Source organism: Chrysemys picta, chromosome 1 (assembly GCF_011386835.1).
Source record: "Chrysemys picta bellii isolate R12L10 chromosome 1, ASM1138683v2, whole genome shotgun sequence".
Taxonomy (NCBI): Eukaryota; Metazoa; Chordata; order Testudines; family Emydidae; genus Chrysemys; species Chrysemys picta.
In genome coordinates this window covers 47,121,908-47,143,635 of record NC_088791.1, presented here as the reverse complement: position 1 = coordinate 47,143,635, position 21,728 = coordinate 47,121,908, and the positions used below count along the sequence as shown (strand labels likewise).

General features: G+C 43.3%; 1 protein-coding gene across 1 annotated transcript in view; it reads right to left on the bottom strand.

The window, feature by feature from the left end:
* CTTNBP2 (cortactin binding protein 2) overlaps positions 1-17,984 on the bottom strand; it is a 196,976-nt gene extending 178,992 nt beyond the window's left edge. Inside the window, 1 exon segment of the mRNA XM_005285758.5 lies at positions 17,538-17,984. Within this exon segment, the coding sequence (XP_005285815.2) occupies positions 17,538-17,600 (63 nt within the window). The 5' untranslated portion in view covers positions 17,601-17,984.
* Between the last annotated feature and the right edge of the window lie 3,744 nt (positions 17,985-21,728).

Here is a 21,728-nt window from a genome sequence, read left to right as displayed (position 1 = left end):
ATAACAGATAAGGCCTGCCCTAAAGGTGGGGGGGGGGGGGGGGGGGGAGTATTTTCAGACCAACAAGAGAAATTTAATTCCACAGCTAAGATCCCTCCACTAAAAATTGCTCAACAGCCCATGGATATGTAAATCAAGTATAGGTCACCCCATCTAATAAAAGAAAGACATGGCAGAAAAAAGGTCCAAAAGACAGGCAACAAAAACTATTAAAAATGCATGGAAAACTTGTGTGAGTAGATGCTGAAATAATTGTTTAGAGTGATTAATAAAAGGAGACATGATATGGGTGAATAATACTGCACAATATAGATAAGCTGTTAAAAAAAAATTCTATTCCCCTCTTCCCCAAAAAAGGAAGAAAAGGGCATTACAAGGAAATTGAAAGATACTAAATTTAAAATTGATTAAAGGAAGTACTTTTATGTTTAAAAACCCACAATTAGCTTGTGAACTCATTGCCACAAGACTCCATTGAAGCAAAGCAGCCAGCTGAATACAAAAACAGGACCAGACTTTGATAAGAAAGATATCATCCACAGTTATATATAGTAAAATAAATTTCTGCAAGGGGAATAAGTCCTCCTGTTTCAGTGTGTAAGCCAGCTACTGATTTTCTTCCCAACCATAGGCACTTTCCCAAAGGAAAGTTATTCCATAATTAGAGAATTTCCACAAAAACAGCTGATAATCAGGAGAAAGGATATTAGACTTGGGCACTGGTTTGATCTGGTATGGCAATTTCTGTTTTCCTACTCCTGTTAAACTTGAATATTTCAGCTGAGCTCAAGTATCATGACAGCACGCGGAGAGAGGAACTCTCCTGGATGGCTACAACCCAAGCCATAGAGTATCATAGAATAATATTAACACCTTGACTTACACCCAGAAGAAAATAGGCAGGTACAAACTCCGCAACAGTGAAGCACTATGCTCTTGTCAACCAATCCCACTATATAAATAGGCCATCATATTTTATGCCAACTGCAGTTTCTGAGGTCTTCTGTTTTAGTCTACATGGGATTACTCCTGAAGTGGGAGGTGACAAAGGCTTGAATGACTGTATCAAGGTCTACATCCAGAAGAAATTGTCACAATCATTGTACCAGGAACCCCACCACCACCACCTCCCCCCCCTTGGGCAACATCACTTGGGAATCCAAGAGCAATGAGGATTCTAGAACTAAGCCTTTTTAGTTTTTATTTCCCTCCCTCCTTTTTAATAGCCAAATCATTGAAATTTGAACAGCACTGTGCAAATCCACTTTCAGTTAGCCTTTTAGTCAGTTATTATGGATGTTGCTTGCAGACACTCACTAGTCCATGATGAGTAGGAATTTGTAGTGGCCAAGGGGCAGAGCCACCAGAACTGCTGCCTATTTCCACTGAAGGAGGCAGCAAGCCCAGGAGATGAACAAAAGTTGTACTCCCGTTTTTTTAAAGAGAATTTGACAGCAAACTGGCCCAGGTGATACTTTCTCAAAATGGGAATAGAGCAGATTGCTTCTTTTCCCATGCTGGGGAAAACCGCATAAGTTGCCCAAAACACCGCTACTGTTGTAGTTGAAGCATTCAGAGGAACCCAGTGTGGGGGAGTGAACATGTGGGTGTAAGTGTAGCTGGTAAGCATTGGGTCAATTCTGTAAGCCCTCATTACAGCTAGTTTTGAAAAGCAATGAAAAAGGGCATGGTTGTTATGATCTGAAAGTTTGGGGATGCTCCTTCCACAGGAGAAAATAGATGGAGTGAGAAATGTATATAGTCCTTAGGAGGAAAGAAAGATACCACTGGATTAAATCTTCAAAGTGACTAGTGATTATGGATACCTCAATTTATGGGTGTCCAAGTGGCCAAACCCTAGAAGAGCTTGATTTTCAAAAAGCAGAACCTCAAAACCCAATGAAAGTGAAGTTTAGGCAGGTGACAACAGTATCTTAGGACTTTTTTTTTTTTTTTTTTAAAGGAATTAGTGCATGACCCACACCAACCTCTAATTCTTTGGTTTCAGCTATCATTACTTTGCTTGTTCGGTTTTTGAATTTGTCATTGAGATAGTTGTCGTCCCCCCCGAAGTGAGTTCAGGTGAAAAGAACATGCAGGCCGGAGCCTTATTTACACCTCTACCTTGATATAATGTGACCCGATACAATACGAATTCTAATACAACGTGGTAAAGCAGTGCTCCGGGAGGGGAGAGGGGGGGTGCGCTGCGCACTCCAGCGAATCAAAGCAAGTTTGATATAATGCAGTTTCACCTATAACACAGTAAGATTTTTTTCTGGCTCACGAGGACAGCATTATATTGAGGTAGAGGTGTATCTGTACATGTAAAATATCAGGGCAAGCTTCCCCAGGCTACTTAGCCAACATGCATCCGCCTTTGAGAGACAATGAACATGGCTATAATTCCTATTAGTTTTAGTGATTTTGGCAACAGCACCTGAATCCATCAACTCTTTCCAAATAGACCAATGAATAGCCTTGATATGTAAACACCAGTAATAAATAATTAAATAAAATAAAGTGGTAGAGTAAACATTTGAAACCCTTCATTTTAAATGCCCTTTGTTTTGTTCTTGCTGTTCCACATTCAGGTCAAGCTACATGCAGAACTGTGCACTGGAGGTTAGAAAAAGTGCCCAACCTTTCCCAGAACTACCCCATCCTTATCTGCTCTCATGCCAAGGGGCCAAAAAAGCAGTAGGTCACTTTGAAAGCTTCTTTTCCTTGTTCTGCATTCTCACACATGCAAACGCAACCTCTCTCACTACTTCTTTTAAAAGTCTCTACAGCAGTGGTTCTCAACCAGAGGTCCAGGGCCCCTGGGGGGGGCCACCAAATAGAACCAGCGTTAAACTCGCTGGGGCCAAGGGCAGAAAGCCAAAGGCCACTGCAGGGGACTGAAGCCCAGGGCTCTGAGCCCTGCCACCCAGAAGCTAAAGCTGAAGCAGCCTTTGCAGTGCCCCAATGGCCTGGGGCCCTGGGTAATTGCCCTGCTTGCTACCCCTCAATGCTGGCCCTGGCTTTTATATGAAGAAAGCCAGTTGTGGCTCAGCAGGGCCATGGAGTTTTTAAATAGCATGTCAGGGGCGGCCTCAGAAAGGAAAAGGTTGAGAACCCCTGCTCTATAGTACTCACTGTAGTAACAGAGCACATTACACAGATCATCAATACTAGTATACTGCCTCTAGTTTCTTCCCTCCCAGCAGTAAAATTCCCCTCCTCTCACACCCCTCCTATATCTAATTCAGCTTTGCAGCCAGCAATACCTCCCCTATATTCCTTCTTCTATGACCTACATTGCGGCAGTATCTTATAGTAGCCCTGTGAGGTAGGGAAATGTTCTTGTCCCTATTTTACAGATAGGGAATTAAGGACAAAATTAAGTGGATTGTTCAGAGTCACTCTGGAAGTCCATATGGCAGAGCCAGAAACTCAACCATGATATTCTAAGACCTCATCCAGTGCTTTAACTACAAGACTATCTTTCTTCTGTACACCATACTTCCTCTCCTAGCTCATTAGGATATTTCTGATAAGCATGGCCAAAGGAGGAAGGGGATGCAGCTACTAGGGGACAGTGCAAGCAGCGTGGTCTCCCCCAGACCAGAATTCACTGTCAAGAGCAGGGGTGCCCAGCCTGTGGCTCCGGAGCCACATGCGGCTCTTCAGAAGTTAATATGCAGCTCCTTGCATAGGTGCTGACTCCGGGGCTGGAGCTATGGGTGCCAACTTTCCACTGCTCAACTCCAGGCCCCACCTCCACTCCACCCCTTACCCCAAGGCTCCCGCTCCTCCCCCCTCCATCGGGGGAGAAGCACGGGGAGTGAGGAAGGGGGGTGCTAATCAGCAAGGCTGCCGGCGGGCAGGAGGTGCTGGGGGTGGGGGCTAATGCGGGCTGCTGATGTATTACTGTGGCTCTTTAGCCATGTACATTGGTAAATTCTGGCTCCTTCTCAGGCTCAGGCTGGCCACCCCGGTCAAGAGGTAAAGTATGTGAAAGTTCCCTGTTAATATATTGGCAGCACATCATTGGTAAAGACTTAGTCACTGTGAACCTTGACAAGGTGGATTGATTTAAAATCATGATTTAAACCAGCAAGCAGAAAACCTTGATTTAAATAATTGATTTCAACTATGTTTTTGCATTTGTACTTTTTAGCTATTTTTCTAAGGAAAGGTTTATTTGTATTGATTGGTAACTATTAAATCATGTTGATTTGCAACTAAATACTGCCTTTACACTAAGCAAAATTTAGCCCCAAACTATCCAAGAGAATACAATGCATCTAGTTTAAAAAATATATATATAGCGCAATTAAAATTCAATATCTGAATAAATGTATACATTTGTTATTTAGAAAATGGTCAATGTTGAATTTATTTTTACTTGTGATATGTGCCATGTCTATTTGGATGGAAATTCAAAAATCAATTAAAAATACATGCAACTTTAACAAACTGGATACATAAGAAAATATATTTATCAAAAGGTTTGACAAAACAAACATTTTACATTTAAAGCAAACACATTAAATAATGTATCTGTAGTTAGTGAATTGTACTGATTGTTTCAGTTAGATCTCCCCCCACCTAGTTTTTCTTTTCCAATTTATGAATTAAAATCAAGTTTTCCCTGCTTGTTCAATTTCCAATTGGTTTCTTAACTTACAGTGAATTAGTCACTGTACTGAACTAGTTGAATAAACTGAAAAAGAAAATACTCTTGCAGAAGAGGCTACGGATGTCAAAAGCCAGTTTAACATTTTAACAAACTCTGGTTCCAGATGCTTAGCCAGTGACTTCTAACAGTTCTGTGGTTTGGGTTATTTTAAAGCTTGGCAGCAAATGTACTGCTTAATAATTTGTATATTAAAATTAATTAAGAGATTATAAAAGTTAGACCTTGATTTGACAATTTGAAATTTTAAAAAATTCAATTGTTAAATGATTTTTATCCACCCTAGTCCTTGACCAGAGTTGAGCCAGAGACATAAGTGAAAATCTATTCAACACCAAGGATGCAATTATGAGCATTTTAAATGGGGACCTGATCAGGTGATGTACTTTTTTTTTTTTTTAAAGTAAATCCTTTCGTGACATGAACCAGAGCATAAACATGGTAGCAGCAATGGGTGATTAAGAGGGTCTGCTGGTCATATTAAATTAAGTTTAGCTACAATACACAAGCAAAAAGAGCCAGAACCTATTTCTTAAGTAATTTTCTGCAGTGTTTTATTCTGAAAGCTTTTTTATTCTTAGAGGAAGGAGAGGATTAAGGATTAAAATCCTTATCTTCTTAACTATATTTGACTACTGGCCTGTCAAGTTTTTCTTGATAATTGAATCCTGAATTGCCAATAGGACAACAAATACAAGTACAGTATGTTTTATATCAGGGGTTCTCAAACTGGGGTTTGGGACCCTTCAGGGGGTCATGAGGTTATTATATGGGGGTCCATGAGCTGTCAGCCTGCACCCAAATCCCACTTTGCATCCAGCATTTATAATGGTGTTAAATGTATTTTAAAAAGTGTTCTTAATTTATACAGGGAGTGGGATGTCTCATTCAGAGGCTTGCTATGTGAAAGGGTCACCAGTATAAAAGTTTGAGAACCACTGTTTTATATGGTTATATTTTACATTTGAAATATTTAAAAAAAAAATCAGAATTGGCAAAAGCGGCTTGTTGTAGAATTTTGGGGTTTGAAGTTTAAAAAAAAAAAGATGCAAGTGGTGCAAGAGAAAAAGCAGCTCAGATATTTGGAGGGCAGGGGGAAAAATAATATTCCCTGGCTTTGGATTTATAAAATAAGAGAATTGCTTGACCCAATTGCATCTCTTTATAATTACACTAAAATCTTTTCTGTACAGTATTGCACCAGATCTGTAACACTACTCTTGACTTGGTCTTTTATATTATTAAATAAGTGGGCCATCCACTCAACTTATTCATGTACAATATTTTACACCCCTCAATGGCCAGCATGCAATCCTGTTGGCCACGCCAGGGCTACTTGACTAGATAAATAAATCCATGCATTTCCCAGACTACCTCATGTTAGTTGACAGCATAATCAGATTTAAAAAAAAAAAAAAAATCTAACTCCCACACATTTCCCTGCCTGCCACTTCTTGGAAGCAGGATGTCTTCACCATAACAGACTTGCTTAGGTTCTTGTTTTGCCTCAGAGTAGCTGTTGCAGTTACCTGAGCAGTTATATACCTATAAGCACCAGTACTCACAATCCTACTTCTGTTTATAAGATAGATAAGAAGTGGACAGGAGGTGGTGGAGAAATTGGTAATATTGAGAAAATAAAAAAGGGAAGGAGTTGGGCAGGCAGGGAGCAAGCAGTACAATTGCTTTTTTCTGATTTGTGAATGACTGTATTAATACAAATAAAATTGCTTAGTGAAAACTATTGCCTTTCAGGCTGAAAAAGCAGCCTCCCTAATATACTGAGCCTCGAGCATTGGACATTATAATCAACAGGACAATAGTTTGTTTTCATGCCAGCCAATATATTCTACATTAGTGGCTCTCCACTCATGTGTCCTCTGAGACTTAGTTACAATACTTCTAGCACTGAGCCTGTAACAGCCATTCCGCCATACCAGTTTTACAACAGAGATGTATGAATATGTTGCTCCAGGGTGAAATTTAGCATACAAGACCCAAACAGAGGAAAATTCTTATTCCTCTGCCTCAAACTAAATTTGTAAGAAGTCTGTTCAGATGGAGTCTGAGTGTTCCCAAATGCCATGTCATTTTTTAAAATCCAATTCTGCAAGAATTTAGTGTTGCCTAGCAGCTGATACAGAATCATTAAACCACACAACTAATTAGCTCAGCCCCACCCAATTCGCTGGGTGCCCATCTCTAACATTAGTACAGCCTAATTGCTAACCTGCATCCTCACAGATCAAGGCAGAAGCATTACCAACAGTCAAACAAAATCAGAAGCTTTAATCAGAATCTTTGATTTTCTCTTATCCACAGAAGACTGTTTGGTTAGAAGGTACTAGTCTTATTTCCTATTGTATGTAGGGCCCTACCAACATGGCCATGAAAAATGCGTCACGGACTCTGAAATCTGATCTTTTGGGTGCTTTTACCCTATACTACACAGATTTTACAGGGAGACCAGCGTTTCTTAAATTGGGGGTTCTGACCCAAAAGGGTATTGCGGGGGGGGTCACAAGGGTATTTTGGGGGTCATGGTATTGCACCCTTACTTCACTGCCTTCAGAGCTGGCAGCTGGAAAGCGGCAGTTATTGGCTGGGCGCTCAGCTCTGACGGCAGCACCACAGCAGTAGCAGAGCAGAAGGATGGCAATACCATACCATGCCACCCTTACTTCTGCACTGCTACCGGCTCTGCCTTCAGAGCTGGGATCCCGGCCAGCAACCACTGCTCTCCAGCTGCCCAGCTCTGAAGGTAGCACCGCCACCACCAGTAGCACAGAAGTAAGGGTAGTGCTACCACACACACTAAACTTGACACACGCCCCCTTCCACAAATCCTTTTTTGGGTCAGGACCCCTACAATTACAATACAGTGAAATTTCAGATTTAAATAGCTGAAATTATGAAATTTATGGTTTTTAAAATCCTAGGACCATGAAATTGACCAAAATGGACCGTGATTTTGGTAGGGCCCTAGTTATGACATATGAAAAGGACCCTGGTGCTTCTCCCCATCACCTGAAACTGATGGATGCTGCTCAGAGAGGAGGACATTCCAAAATCCTGAATTCGTTTGTGGGGAGGAGGGGTTGGACAGGCACTGGTGGCACTTCACTCCAGAGATGTTTTGAGCAGGGGCGGCTCTAAGCACCAGCAAAGCAAGCAGATGCTTGGGGCAGCCCATTTGCGGGGGCGGCAGGGATCCAGCATGGGAGCTGAGAACCAACAGGGGGCCCTGGGAGCTGTAGTTCCTTGGTTAGCTCCCTGCCTATAGAGCCAGCCCTGGAGCAGGGAAAGAACTACATTCCCCAGCATTCCCTTGGCCACTACCAACAGGAAAGAGGGGGAGGGAGTGAGGAAGCTGAGACCTTATGCTGCAGCCTGCTGTGAATGGAGAGCTGCACTGGGAAGGTAGGGATACCATATTTTAAGATTTAAAAAAAAAAAAAAAAAAAATAGGGCTACCCTCCCTCCACAGGGAGGGAGGGTAGCCCCTCCCTGCCACCATCCACTCCCTCCGACTGCCCCCCAAAGAAACCCCAACCCATCCAACCCCCCTGCTCCCTGATCACCCCCTCCTGGGACCCCTGCCCCAACAGGACTCCACCCACTATCTAAGCCCACTGGTCCTTGTCCCCTGATTGCTCCCTCCTGAGATTCCTCCCCCCCCACTTCCTCCCCCCCCAGGACCCCCACCCCCTACCTGTCCCCTGACAAATCCCTGGGACTCCCATGCCTATCCAACTGCTCCCTGTCCCTTGACTGCCCCCCCCGGAACTCCCTACCCCTTCTCCAACCCCCCAGCCCCCTTACCATGCCACTCAGACCAGCGTGTCTGGCTTCACGCTGCTGCATACATGCTGCCGTGCTCCCCTGAGGAGCCACATGCCCCCCCCCCCCCCCGCCTTCCAGATTTGAACATCTCAAAATTAAGGAGCGCTCAATCTCAGTTTGGGCGGCTGTTACTTCATTTCTCCCAAATCAAATATACTGATCCACTGTAACTTGCTATAGAAAAAGTAGGATAAAGTTGAGCAAGAAATGCTTCCGAGTGGTTATTAGGACTGGAATTGTTATTTTCAACAGCTATTGCCTTTTTTTGTGTGTTTGTTTAAAAGGAAGACAGTGATATTGCATTGGTAAATTCCCCATAGAAAGAAAGAGTGGAACAAAAGAATAATAAAGGCACCTCAACTTTTTCTCATTTATGTAGGACAGTCTTATAATATGCATCCAGATATCCTCCAATCACACAGGCTGAAAATTGTTCCACTTTACTGCAGTTCTGTAACCATATGGGAACCAATCCTGTCTGTGTTCTGTGCACACCTAAAATTCCTGCTGAATGACCTGCCCTGGGAGCGAGTTACCAGTAACCCAGGGCTGTGGCGGCAGGAGGGTGCAGGTGGGGGGGGAGGGGAGGGAGAGAAGAGAGGGGAGCCCAGGGCTGGGGTGGCAGGAGGTGTGCGGGGGGGCAATGGTGGGGAGGTAGGGGGAGCCCAGAGCTGGGGCAGCACGGGGGGTGCGGTGAGGAGCCCAGGGCTGGGACAGGGGGCAGCCAAAAAATTTTTTGCTTGGGGCGGCAAAAAACCTAGAGCCAGCCCTGGTTTTGAGGGAGGAGCAGGTGACCCAGAAACAGTGTTCAAGTGCTCACTTCAGATCAACTGGAAGGCTCTTGCTAACAGACGTAAAATCTGAGTTCTGGGAGATTTGAGAAAACCAGGGGGGAGATTAACTGTGGAATTTGCTTCCTTATTCATCAGTCTGATAGATATGGAGACACTGATCCTGCAGATACTTATACATGTACTTAACCTTATACACGTACTTAACCTTATACACAGTGAGGAATCCCACTGAAGTCAATCAACTAGGACTGTCAAGCAATTAAAAAAATTGTGATTAGTTGCACTGTTAAATAATACAATACCATTTAAATATTTTTGGATTTTTTCTACATTTCCAAATATACTCATTTCAATTACAACACTGAATACAAAGTATACAGTGCTCACCTTGCAAATATTTGAAAAAAATATATATACTGTAAAAAAAATAGTATTTTCAATTCACTTAATATCAGTACTGTACTGCAATCTCTATCATGAACGTTGAACTTACAAATGTCAAATTGTTTTATTTTTTGAATGGAGTTTTTTTTTGTATATAATTTGACATTTGTAAGTTCAATTTTCATGATAAAGAGATTGCACCACAGTACTGATATTAGGTGAATTGAAAATACTATTTCTTTTTTTTACAGTGCAAATATTTGAAATCAAAAATATAAAGTGAGCACTGTACACTTTGTATTCTGTGTTATAATTGAAATCAGTATATTTGGAAATGTAGAAAACATCCAAAAATATTTTGAGTTAATCACATGAGTTAACTGCAATTAATTGGCAGCTTTACACTCAACCACTCTTAGTGCACAAAATTAAGCACATTTAAGTCTTTCAGGGTCCCACGGTCTGAGTTTAAGTTTCAGGGTTTATTTGCTCATTTGTACTTTTGCTTAAGTGGGTGGTGTTTTACTCAAATACTGGGGGATTGGGGGTTTTGTGTTTAAAACAAACACACTGACTACTAAATTGATTAGAGGGACAAGGTGGGTAAACAAATGTGTGTTTTATAATGTGCACAGAGTTTGAAGTATGTATTTTCAATAAATCAAAGCCAAAAAAAATGCAAAACAGCAGAAAGATTTATCTTCAAAACTACCTATGTAGCCAAAGAGGTTCTCATAACTGAGAAACATTTTTATGAAACTAGGGTTACCATATTTAAAAAGAGGACACTCCACAGGGCCCTGGCCCCGCCCCTTTCCCATCCCCAGCCCCGCCCCAACTCCACCCCTTCCCAAAGTCCCCACTCTAACTCCCCCTCCTCCCTCCCAGCCACGCGGAAAGGGCTGCCTGAGCGCTACCGGCTTCATGGTTTGCCAGGCAGCCTCCAGACCCTGCGCCCCCGGCCGGCGCTTCCCCAGCGCAGCTGGAGCCCGGGAGGGGAAGCGCCCAGCCGGGGGCACAGGGTCTGGAGGCTGCTCGGCAAACCGTGAAGCCGGTAGCACTCGGGCTTAGGGCAGCCCCCATGCCTCCAGACCCAGCGCCCCCGGCCGGGGACTTCCCCTCCCGGGATCCAGCTGCTGTGCTCCTCCCCTGACTTTTCGGCTCTGTTTAAGAGCCGAGCTGCGGGAGCACTACCGGCTTCGGGCTGCCGCCTTGCCTCCAGACCCCAGCCGCTGGCCGGGCACTTCCCCTTCCGGGCTCCAGCTGCTCTGCTCCAGTGGCGCAGGGTCTGGAGGCATGGGGGCTGCCCGAAGCCAGTAGCGTTCAGGCAGCTCAGCTCTTAAACAGAGCCGAAAAGTCAGGGGAGGAGCACAGCAGCCGCGGGAGGGGGAAGTGCCCGGCTTATTTTCCCCAGACATGTTCGGCTTTTTGGCAATTCCCCCCCGGACGGGGGTTTGATTACCAAAAAGCCGGACATACCGGGAAAAAACGGACGTATGGTAACCCTATATGAAACTATTCTTTAATGACCATGTTTACACCAATTAGTTTACATGCAATGCTAATCCAGTTTGTAACTAAAAATTACATTAAAGATAACTAATTTCTAAGGCAAACAACACTACATGATTAGATGTAGAACAGTTACAAGTGTTTAAAGTTACCCTATGTTCTGTTTCTGTAGTTATTGGAGGTTTCAGTTATCCAATTTGCCTGGCAGATGGTATCTTAGAATATCAGGGTTGGAATGGACCTCAGGAGATCTAGTCCAACCCCCTGCTCAAAGGTAGTCTCAACCTTACTTTTAGAACAGTTTTAAATCTTTCAAAGTTTCAATTTTGGGGGTGGGGGAGAGGGAAAGAACAGAGGCCCCCAAAATAAAAGTTTGTTTTGACAAATTTAGTGATGGAAATATCAAAAAATTCTATGTTTCAATGAAAAGAGTTGTAGAAAATCTCATGAAGAAATTCTATATTTTTCAACCAGTTCTAAATTTTTAATTCATACTACCAACATATAAAGCTTAATGTGCCTGTAAGGCTCAATTCTGCAAACACCTACATATATGATTAATTTTAATTCAGAGATTTTAAGGACAAGAGGGACCATTATGATGATCATCTAGTCTGATCTCCTGTATAAACAGACCAAAAAAAAACTCTCTCCAATTTTTGGATCAAGCTCATAACTTCTGTTTGAGCTATAGCTTTCATTAAATAAAGACTGGATATCTTTCTTTAAAAGACTGCAAGTGATTGAAACTTCAACACATTCTCAGTTTTTTCCATTAGTCAATTACCTTCATTGTTAAGAATGTGCCTTATTTCTTGTACAGATGCTCCTACTGCCCCCACCCCCCAGGTTACGCAAACGCAACTTATGCAAATCCGCACTTACGGAAAAAGTTCCGTAAGCTAGAATTTGATTGTTTTTCTAGCGTAAGGGTTGGGTATACGTTTCCGACTTACGCAAGGTGTTCCAGAACAGAACATGTGTATGTTGGAGAACATCTGTATGAATTTTTCTAGCTTCAGCCTTCAACCACTGGATCTCATTATGCCTTCTAATGAGAGATTAAAAGATCCATCTACCATCAGAAATTTCTTCCTCATGTAGATACTGGTAAACTGATCAAATCATCACGTTACCTTCTCTTGGATAAGGTAAGTAGATTAAGCTTCTTTAGTCTCTCTCTACAAGGCGTGTTTGAGCTCTTTTCCTATTGCTTTCCAATTTGTCAACATCTTCTTTGAAGTGTTGTCACTACAACTGGACACATTATGCCAGTAATGGTCTCACTAAGGCAGTGTACAAAGGTATTACCACTCCCTACTCCTACTTGACATTCCCCTGCTTATGTATCCATGAATCATATCTTCCCCCTAAGTAATAGCACTGTACTGGGCGCTCATGTTCAGTTGGTTATCTACCAAGACCCATATGTCATTTTCAGAATCACTATTTTGCAGGATAGTCGCTCATCTTAGAAGTATGATCTGCATTCTTTGTTCCCATGTTATGCCATTGCATTTGGTGGTGTTAAAACATGCTTCAAGTGAGGTAAGCTTTTAAAGTGAGGCAGGTCAGTCTGGATAACTGATCTGTCCTAGTCATTATTTAGTATTCAACCACTTCTAAGTCTTCTGGAAATTTTCCCATGAGTTATTGCATATTTTCTTCCAAATTATGGATAAAGATATTAGATAGCATGGAGCCAAGAACAGATTCCTGTCAGACCCCACTAGAAATACCCCAATAATGGGATGTTTCCCCATTTACAATTACTTTGTGATCTATCTGGTTTTGATCCATTTAACTGAGGCTGTATTTTGTATAATGCTTTTTTATATATTTAAGAATATCATGTGAAAAGGCCAAGTATATTATGTCACGGTTACCTACAGAAACTATTCTTGTGATCCAATTAAAGTTTGACAAGACTTATTTCCCATAAAACCAAGTTGATAAGACAATAGCAGAATTTATGCTAAACAGGAGTACTTGTGGCACCTTAGAAACTAACAAATTTATTTGCGCATAAGCTTTCGTGGGCTCCAGCCCACTTCATCGGATGCATAGAATGGAACACACAGAAAGATGATATTTATACATACAGAGAACATGAAAGGGTGGAAGTAGCCATACCAACTGTAAGAGGCCAATCAATTGAGATGAGCTATCATCTGCAGGAGAGAGAAAAAAAAGCCTTTGCAGTGATAATCGAGATGACCCATAGAAGGTGTGAGGATATTTTAACATGGGGAAATAGATTCAATTAGTGTAATGACCCAACCATTCCCAGTCTCTGTTCAAACCTAAGTTAATTGTATCTAATTTGCATATTAATTCAAGTTCAACAGTCTCTCTTTGGAGTCTGTTTTTGAAGTTTTTTTGTTGCAAGATTGCCAACTTCAAGTCTGTCATCGAGTGGTTAGAGAGGTTGAAGTGTTCTCCCATAGGTTTTTGAATGTTATGATTCCTGATTTCAGATTTGTGTCCATTTATTCTTTTGCATACAGACTGTACAGTTTGGCCAATGTATATGGCAAAGGGGCATTGCTGGCACATGATGGCATATATCACTTTGGTATTGTCTTAATTCTTTATCAATAGCAGCCCATATCAGTCTTCCCTTGATTTTGCTGGGGATCAGTATCAGGTTAATCGATCTATAGTTTCCTGGGTCATCTCATTTATCTTTTTAAAATATTGCTGCAACATTAGTTTTCCTAGTCCTCTTGGAACTTCCACTGTGTTACAAGTTTTGGGTGTTTTTTTTTTTTTAAATAAGAAAAACACCGCACACACAATACTAATGGCTCAGAGAGCTCCTCAGCCAATTCTTTTACTGCTCTTCGTTGAGATATGCAGTCCTGCAGATTCAAAAATGTTTAACTTTAATAGTCACTTTAATATTTAACATCCTCACTAGTTACTGATGTAATAGGAAGAATTTCATTATTGCTCTAAGATATGAATACATCATCCTGCTTCTTTACAAAGACAAAACAGAAATTTAGCTTTTTAATAAATCATGACTGATAACTACCATGTTTGTCCAGTATCAGACCTAGACCACTGATAAGATTTAGTTTGTTCCCAATATATTTTAAAAAAGATTCCTTCTTATTGTCCTTAACTTTTCGGACCATAGGGGTTTTTTTTTAGTAGTTGTTGGTACCTTGAGCTTTCCTTATCAGTTTTGGGTCTAAAATATCGTACCACCATCTAAGGCTCTTTGCCGTGATTCTAGGGAGTTCCTGTTATTAAATCAGTAACAATACAGAGTGGATCTGTTGACATGAGCAGCAAAACTTCCACAGACTTCAAATCATGTCAATATTCCATTCTATATGTACTTTATGCAGAGCTTTACAAAGAGTTCCCACATTTAGCCAAATTGTGGATTACCATTTCTACAGTTGCTAGTCCACCACAACTGAAAAAGCAATATTTTACTGTGTAATGTTAACAAACAGAGCTGTTAGAAAGATACAGGCTTTGCACAGTGTCCTCTTTAAACATACTGTTAGACCACCACATCTGTCAAACCAGCTTTCACGGCACTGCAGGTTGCTGCCCCCAAAATCTCATCAAATGTATCATTCCTTTTTGCTAATATAATCATTATCAGTCGGTATCATGAATATGGACGTCATCCCAGGGTATTTTAATATTTTTAAAACCATTGCCACATTCTATTCTAAATTACAATGGCTTTATGCTCATGCAACTCCACCGACTTTACTGCAGTCATTCCTGATACACAGGTGTGAGAACAGACTCAGATACACTCTCCCCCAGTTTTCCACGGTCATTATTACCATGACAACAACGGGTAGACCCAGTATTTTTTTTTATTTTGGGCATACCAGCTGCAGCATTTAGATCGGGGGTGGGGGGGGAACCACTCAGAATGACAAGAATGTTGGCTTCATTCCCAACTACAGCACATTAAAAAATACTCCACTCTTTCAGTCAAATTCCTTGAACAATAAAAAAGTAGGACCATCTTTTCCATACTATTCTGTAAGTTTTCCAAGAACAGCCAGCAGCTAAAAATTATTTTTTTTCAGTGTTGTACCGAGATATCAGGATAACTATTTAGCATCAGATACCTACAAAAGTGAAGAGTAGTCTAGCAGAACTGTTGACAGTATTAGATGCTATTTAAGTATAGAAGAACACTACTGTATAACTACTATCACTCGCTCTAAATCATTCATTGCATTACTATGCTTTCAAGATTCCAACCACCAAACAAAACATTGAACCAAAATTTAAAAAACTCCACTGGAAATCTTGCTGAACTTCAAGCTATTAATTAATCCTGTGTCCTGGCAATAACCCCAAAACGCTGATCTCTCTTTTTTTATTTAGAAGAGAACTAATAATTTTACTTGTAGTAGCCCTTTTAAAAACTACTCACTCCAATATATTTACACACACACACACACACACACACACACACTGGTTTTGTTCTATTGGAAAATTATTTTGGATTGAGCTACAAGGAAGTGAAACATACTCATAAATACAAAGTTTATAATATAGTTTGAGGAAAAACAGAGGACAAGGAATTTGAACATTTGAAGTATAATTGGCAAATTAAAAATAAGAGTTTTCACTAAATGGATGCCCAAGGTTAGGCTACTAAAACAATATTTAGGAATCAAAGTATCTGGCCTGAGTTTTGCTCAGTATTTTTTAAAAAACAGTTCATTTACTTAGATGGCTAAATATGCCAATGCTTGAACAAGTAAAAGTGTTTGCCTACATTATTTAAATTACTTGAAGTTTCTAAAACCAACAATGTTTAAAAATGTTTACTTATCACTATAGTGTTTACTTTTTGCATTTGGCAGCTTAATCAATGAAAATTAATGAAGCCAGTTACACACTTCTTTATCATCATTTTGAGCCTCTTAATGTTGCAGTATTTAAACAAAGTTTAATTGTTTAAAAACAATTATTTTAACTGGAATATTTAAATGCTATTGTAGAAATTTGTGTAGTGTCGTACTAGTCTTAGTTTTTACATTTAAAATAAGAGCTATAAACTTGAGTTAAGTTTAAGTTCCCTTTAAAGGACTCAATAGTATGCCAATATCAATTCAGAACAGTTTTATGGATATTAATTTGAAAATACTTAGACTTGTTTGACACACTAGTTATATTATGGACTGACATCTTGCAAAAGTTATTTTCAGAAGCACCATTCAAATCCTAGGATGGAGTCCATAAAGATTTTTCATTTGAAAAACAAATACAGCAAGATATTAAAAACATGTAGGGAATATTTAATATACAATTTTGTAAGCAGTTTCACAGAAAAACGTGCTCTTTTCTAGTCTTGGGTCAATGCCCTCACAAGAGATCCAATAAAAAAAAAAGAAAGTAAAATGTAAGGGCTTTGATATGCTAAGCAATGTATTTTCTCATAGTGAAAATTTAATGTTTACAACTTTTAGGGGTACAAATCGATTGTAGATTTTGCCATGCAATTCTTATTTGTACTAATGGGCGTTACAGGTTTAAATCCCCAGGCATATGCCCTAGAAATTGACTCGATAGATTTCAGTATGTTAGAAAACCAAGAGAAACAGCCACAACAGCAAAAAAAATCAGTCTAGCCGTGTTAGACTGATCAGCATAACTGGAGAGAGAAGAAGGCAAAGCCGCCTGTCATTCGGGGATTTTTAACCCCGATATAGCGTGTGTCAGCATGAAAGGAAAGCTCCGGCTTGGCTCTTTAAGCGGGGACAATTCTTTCCTATTGAAAGCGTTTGAAGCAAGGCAAATGAATCTGCCTTGGCATCAAGCGCTGCGTCCTGCTCCCCCCACCACGCAGCTTTTGCCTCACGCAGGCTCTGGATCCAGCATAAAGCACACAACCCTCAGCCATCCGAGAAACCCCCGAGATGCGAGCCTGCCCGGTATGAAAACCGCGACCCCCGGGACGGAGCCACGAGGGGCTGCTCGGGGACCTGGCCGTAGCGAGCAGCAGCCGGCCCGCTCACCCGGCACCGGGTCAGAGCAGCTCACCAGCCCCGCGCCGCCAGCTCCCGCCCACACAGGCGCTGCCACAACAGGAGCCCCGCAAATTCCCGCCCGGCGCCCCCCCCAGGTCCGGGCGGGCTCCGAGAGCCCCGGCGCCCCCGAGCAGAGCGCGGGCCGCTACAGCCCGGGCGCCCGGCTGCAGGGCGGGTAACCGCTGCGGGGAGCTCCACGCCCCCGTTGGTAGCACTGCGAGGCGACCCGCAGCCGCCCCGCCGCAGCCCAGCGCCGCCCCGGCCGGAGCCCCTATTGCCGCCCCGTCCCCGCAGCCTAGTTACCGTTCCCGCCGGTTCCTCCTGGCCGCCGGAGCCGGGCTGCCCGCTCCCTCCCTCCGTCGCCATCTTCCCGCTGGAGCGGCTCCGACTCCAAGCGAGCCGCGGAGCCGAGTGGCAGCCTCCGCAGCAGCCAGGCACTTAACCCCCTCCCTGCCGGGCCGCGCCCGCCCGCCTGCGGCAGCCCTTAACCCCCTGCGCGCCAGGGCGGAGCGAGGGCAGCCAGCAGGGCCGGGGCTCGTCCAGCTGCGGGGGTCGACGGAAAGCTGGGACGGGGACCCCGAGTGGACCTACGGCTCTGCCTCGCCCACCCCCCCGCAGAGCGTCCCGGCGTGGTGCCGCGGAAGGCGTGGGGGGTCTGGCCCACCTGCCTAAGCTGCTTAGGGCCCCTCAGCTGCTACCTCTGCCTCTTTGGGGAGGGGAGACAGGCGGCTACTGCCACCCCTGGAAGGGAGATGGGGGGCCCGGCTTCTTTGCAAGGGGAGGGGGATGAGAGACAAACAGAGCAGCAGTGTGCCTTAATCTAGTCCTCTCTCCCCTCCCCCCGGAACTGCACTTAATCCCCTCCATGCTGGGACTAAAGCTGTATTTACCTTTCCCCTCCAATTGTCAAAGCAAAGCCCCCCTCGGACCCACCTTTAACTCCTCCATGCCAGATTTGAAGCAGCTGTGCTTAAATTACAACACCCACGCGCCCTCCTAGGCAAGAACAGTGTGTGTTCTCCTCGCCCAGGCTGTTCCACGCATGACACTAGCTGCACCAGAGTGGAGCTCACTCAAGATTCTACGTTTTGCTTTCCTGCTGCAAAGGGCCTCAGTTAGCCAGCTCCTGAACTGGAGCTAGGTCTGCATTTAACCCACTCTAGAATCATAGCCTCACTTAACTTTTTCCAGGGCAGGACCATGCTTAACCCCACCATTGCTGGGGCTGCTCTTGTTCCAGGGCCACACTTAACTAGAGTGACCATACTTCCCAAAGGGAAAATGGGACCCCGTGTGGGGCTAGCCCAAGCCACTCACCCAAGCCCCACTTAAGGCTGACCTGAGCTGTGCCCCCCATTCCCCACTACAGTCATCACTTATTCTAGCACCTACTGGGTAGTTACATGCTTAACCCTTTCCTTGTCATGACAGCATCAGTGCTTAATTCCTTTATTGGGGACACCACAGCATTTAATTACAGTCTAACCGCTACGGGGACCGCACTGACATGCTGGGCGTTGGTCACTGCGTCATTGTAAGTGGTACCTATTGTGCTCAGGATTATTTGAGCTTTTGCTGGACAGAGAACTCCCTTGCTTTTGTGACTATCTCCACACTAGGAATTATTCATTCCTTGCTTACAAAGACTGTGCCACTGCACTAAGTGATGGCCATTCTCTGGCTGCTCTGACTGTGCCAGAGACATCCCTTCACCTAAGAATGGCTATGGAGACTTGATGCCCCAAGCAACATAGTGCCTCAAAACCTGGTAAATGGGGGTCAGATTGGGAGGTTTGAATTGGTTAATGCTCCTCCCTCTTTATGCCCCATGTTGCTACTTGTCGTCTGTACCCCTAAAGCTGGTCTTGTCTCCTCTTCTGGGGCTATGTAGAAACAAAAAACAACACCCTCACTGCCCTGCCCAGGCTAGAGAGGAAAAACTCCCATCACCACATGTTCATGCTAGGGCCTTGCTCACTGTGTTGCTGCAGCTGGTTTATTTTAATCACTGTAGTGAGGCAAAGGAGTTTCTGTAGCTGGGGGAAGAAGTTCACTTTTTACTGCTGGAATATAGCTGTCTGGCTGCAGAGAAATAACATTCTCACTTATGCGGCTGCTCCACTGAGCTCAAGAGATGGTTGGAAAGGTCACTCCTCTGCTAGGCCTGTCCCTACACCTGTGAGTTAAACTTGTTTCTTTCCTGTGGTTACAAAACTGGCACACTGGGGTTGGAAAGTTCAGTCCCTCACCCTCAGGATACAGTTGCTGTGCAGGACAGCGTTCATTCCCTCCATTACTAAACAAACTGCCCTCATGGAAAGGGGCATTTGCTTGCTTTCACAGCACAACTACAGGGAAGGGAGTTACTGGTTACACTGAACAACCCTGCAGGAAGAAGGCTGTCTACCTGACTGCTGACCATTCTCACTCCGATAACTAAAAATAGTAAAATGGGATCTTACCAACCTTTCATAAAATAAAAGAAAATACAAATCTATGTGTGGGCTCAGAGCAAACAGGAGATACTGCAGCCTAAAGAAGAATGTTTACAGAAAGTTAAATGCGTGAAAATAAGCTTATCATGAAAGTGACTCCTCAGGTGTCACGGTCTTTTCAAGGGGTCCACCTCATTGCTGATTTAGATCACTTCTGCTATCTTCCCCAGGTGAGACTCACCATGCCAACTCATACAGTAGTTCTCACAATACCTCCCAGAATATAGATGACTTCAGAGAACATTGATGGGCACTGAAGAAGAGGAATGTCCAAGTGATCTAGGAGATCCGGTCCTACCAGGGAATGAAGATTCTGGAAGTGAACTGCTAGTTAGTTAAGTTGTGTAAAGTAAAGGGTTTTGTGGAATACTGGGCCACCTTCGATAGGGAAAGGGGACTGTACAGTTTGGATGGGCTCCATGCCAGTGGAAGGGGAACCAGTTTTCTTGGGGGCAGATTGGCTGTACTAGTCAGGAGAATATAGCAGCAAAAGGGGAATGTGAAAAAGAGAACAAACGAACATTAATTTAGCACAAAATCAAGATGTCAAGTACAAAATTAATCAAGGTGCCAAGGGACATGAAGAGAAGATATTCTTTAATTTCCTATACACTAATGCTAGGAGCTGGTATTACTGAAACCTGGTGGGGAGATTTACATGACTAGAATGCTAAAAATGACTGATTATAACCTATTTAAGAAGAATTAAATGAGCAAAAAGGATGGGGAGTGGCACTCTATGTCAAAAGTGATATAACCTGTTTCCAAATCACTGACAACTAGGAAGCAAATGATCATGAGTGCTTATATATCAATGTTCTAAAATATATGGAGATATACCTATCTCCTAGAGCTGGAAGGGACTTTGAAAGGTCATTGAGTCCAGCCCCCTGCCTTCACTAGCAGGACCAAGTACTGATTTTTGCCCCAGATCCCTAAGTGGCCCCCTCAAAGATTGAACTCATAACCCTGGGTTTAAGCAGGCCAATGCTTAAACCACTGAGCTATCCTTAGTCTAATAGTTAAAGCACAGGCTACGGGTATTGTCTGCCACCAAATTGCACTACAGGATGACCAGTTCCTTAAGCACCTTTCTAAAATATGGGGGGGGGGGGGAGAAACTTATCATGGGGGACTTCAAACTGAGTGACATACTTGAAGTGTCATGCTACTAATACTAACACTTCCGTGGAATTTCTAAGTATTATAGAGGACAATTTCCTAACTCGAAGTGATGCATCTAAGATGGGGAAATTCTAAATTAGACCTCTTGACAGATAAAAAGGACTTAAGCAACAGGGGCGGCAGGTTTGTATAACTTTTGGTGGTGCCCAGAATGGGTCCTTCTCTCCCCCCCCCCCCCCCCCCCCAGGGGCCACAGGGACATGCTACCCGCTTCCGGAAGCAGAGCGGAGCGGGCGGGAAGCTGCCTTAGCCCCATTGTGCTGTTGGTGGTGGTGGCGGGGGCCCTTTTAAATTGCCCAGGGGCGGCAGGAAAGGCTAGGAGGGATGCTCCGGAGGAGGGGCATGGAGGCCGCAGGCGGGGCTGGGGGAGAGGCCCGGCTCTGAACTTTGGTGGAGCCAGGCCCCCGTGCTCTCATATTGGTGGAGCATACAACTCACTGCCCCTGCTGGGATCAGGTGGAAGTGATCATGACTGGATCACGTTTGTTATGTGCAATCAGAATAAAGTCCCAAAGCGGACCACAGTTCAAGAAGGATGTTGATAAATTGGAGAGGCTTCAGACAAGAGCCACTAGAACAATTCAAGGATTAGAAAACATGCCTTATAGAGAGTGACTCCAGGAGCTCAATCTAGATTTTTAAAGAGAATATTAAGGGGTGATTTGATCAGTCTATAAGAACCTACATATTGAACAGAAATTTGATAATAGAGGCCTCTTCAGACTAAGATCATGTCTAAACTGCACAGCTTTCTTGATATAAGGCAGCTTATGTTGACCTAACTATGGAGGTGTACACACTGCAATGCTCCTTC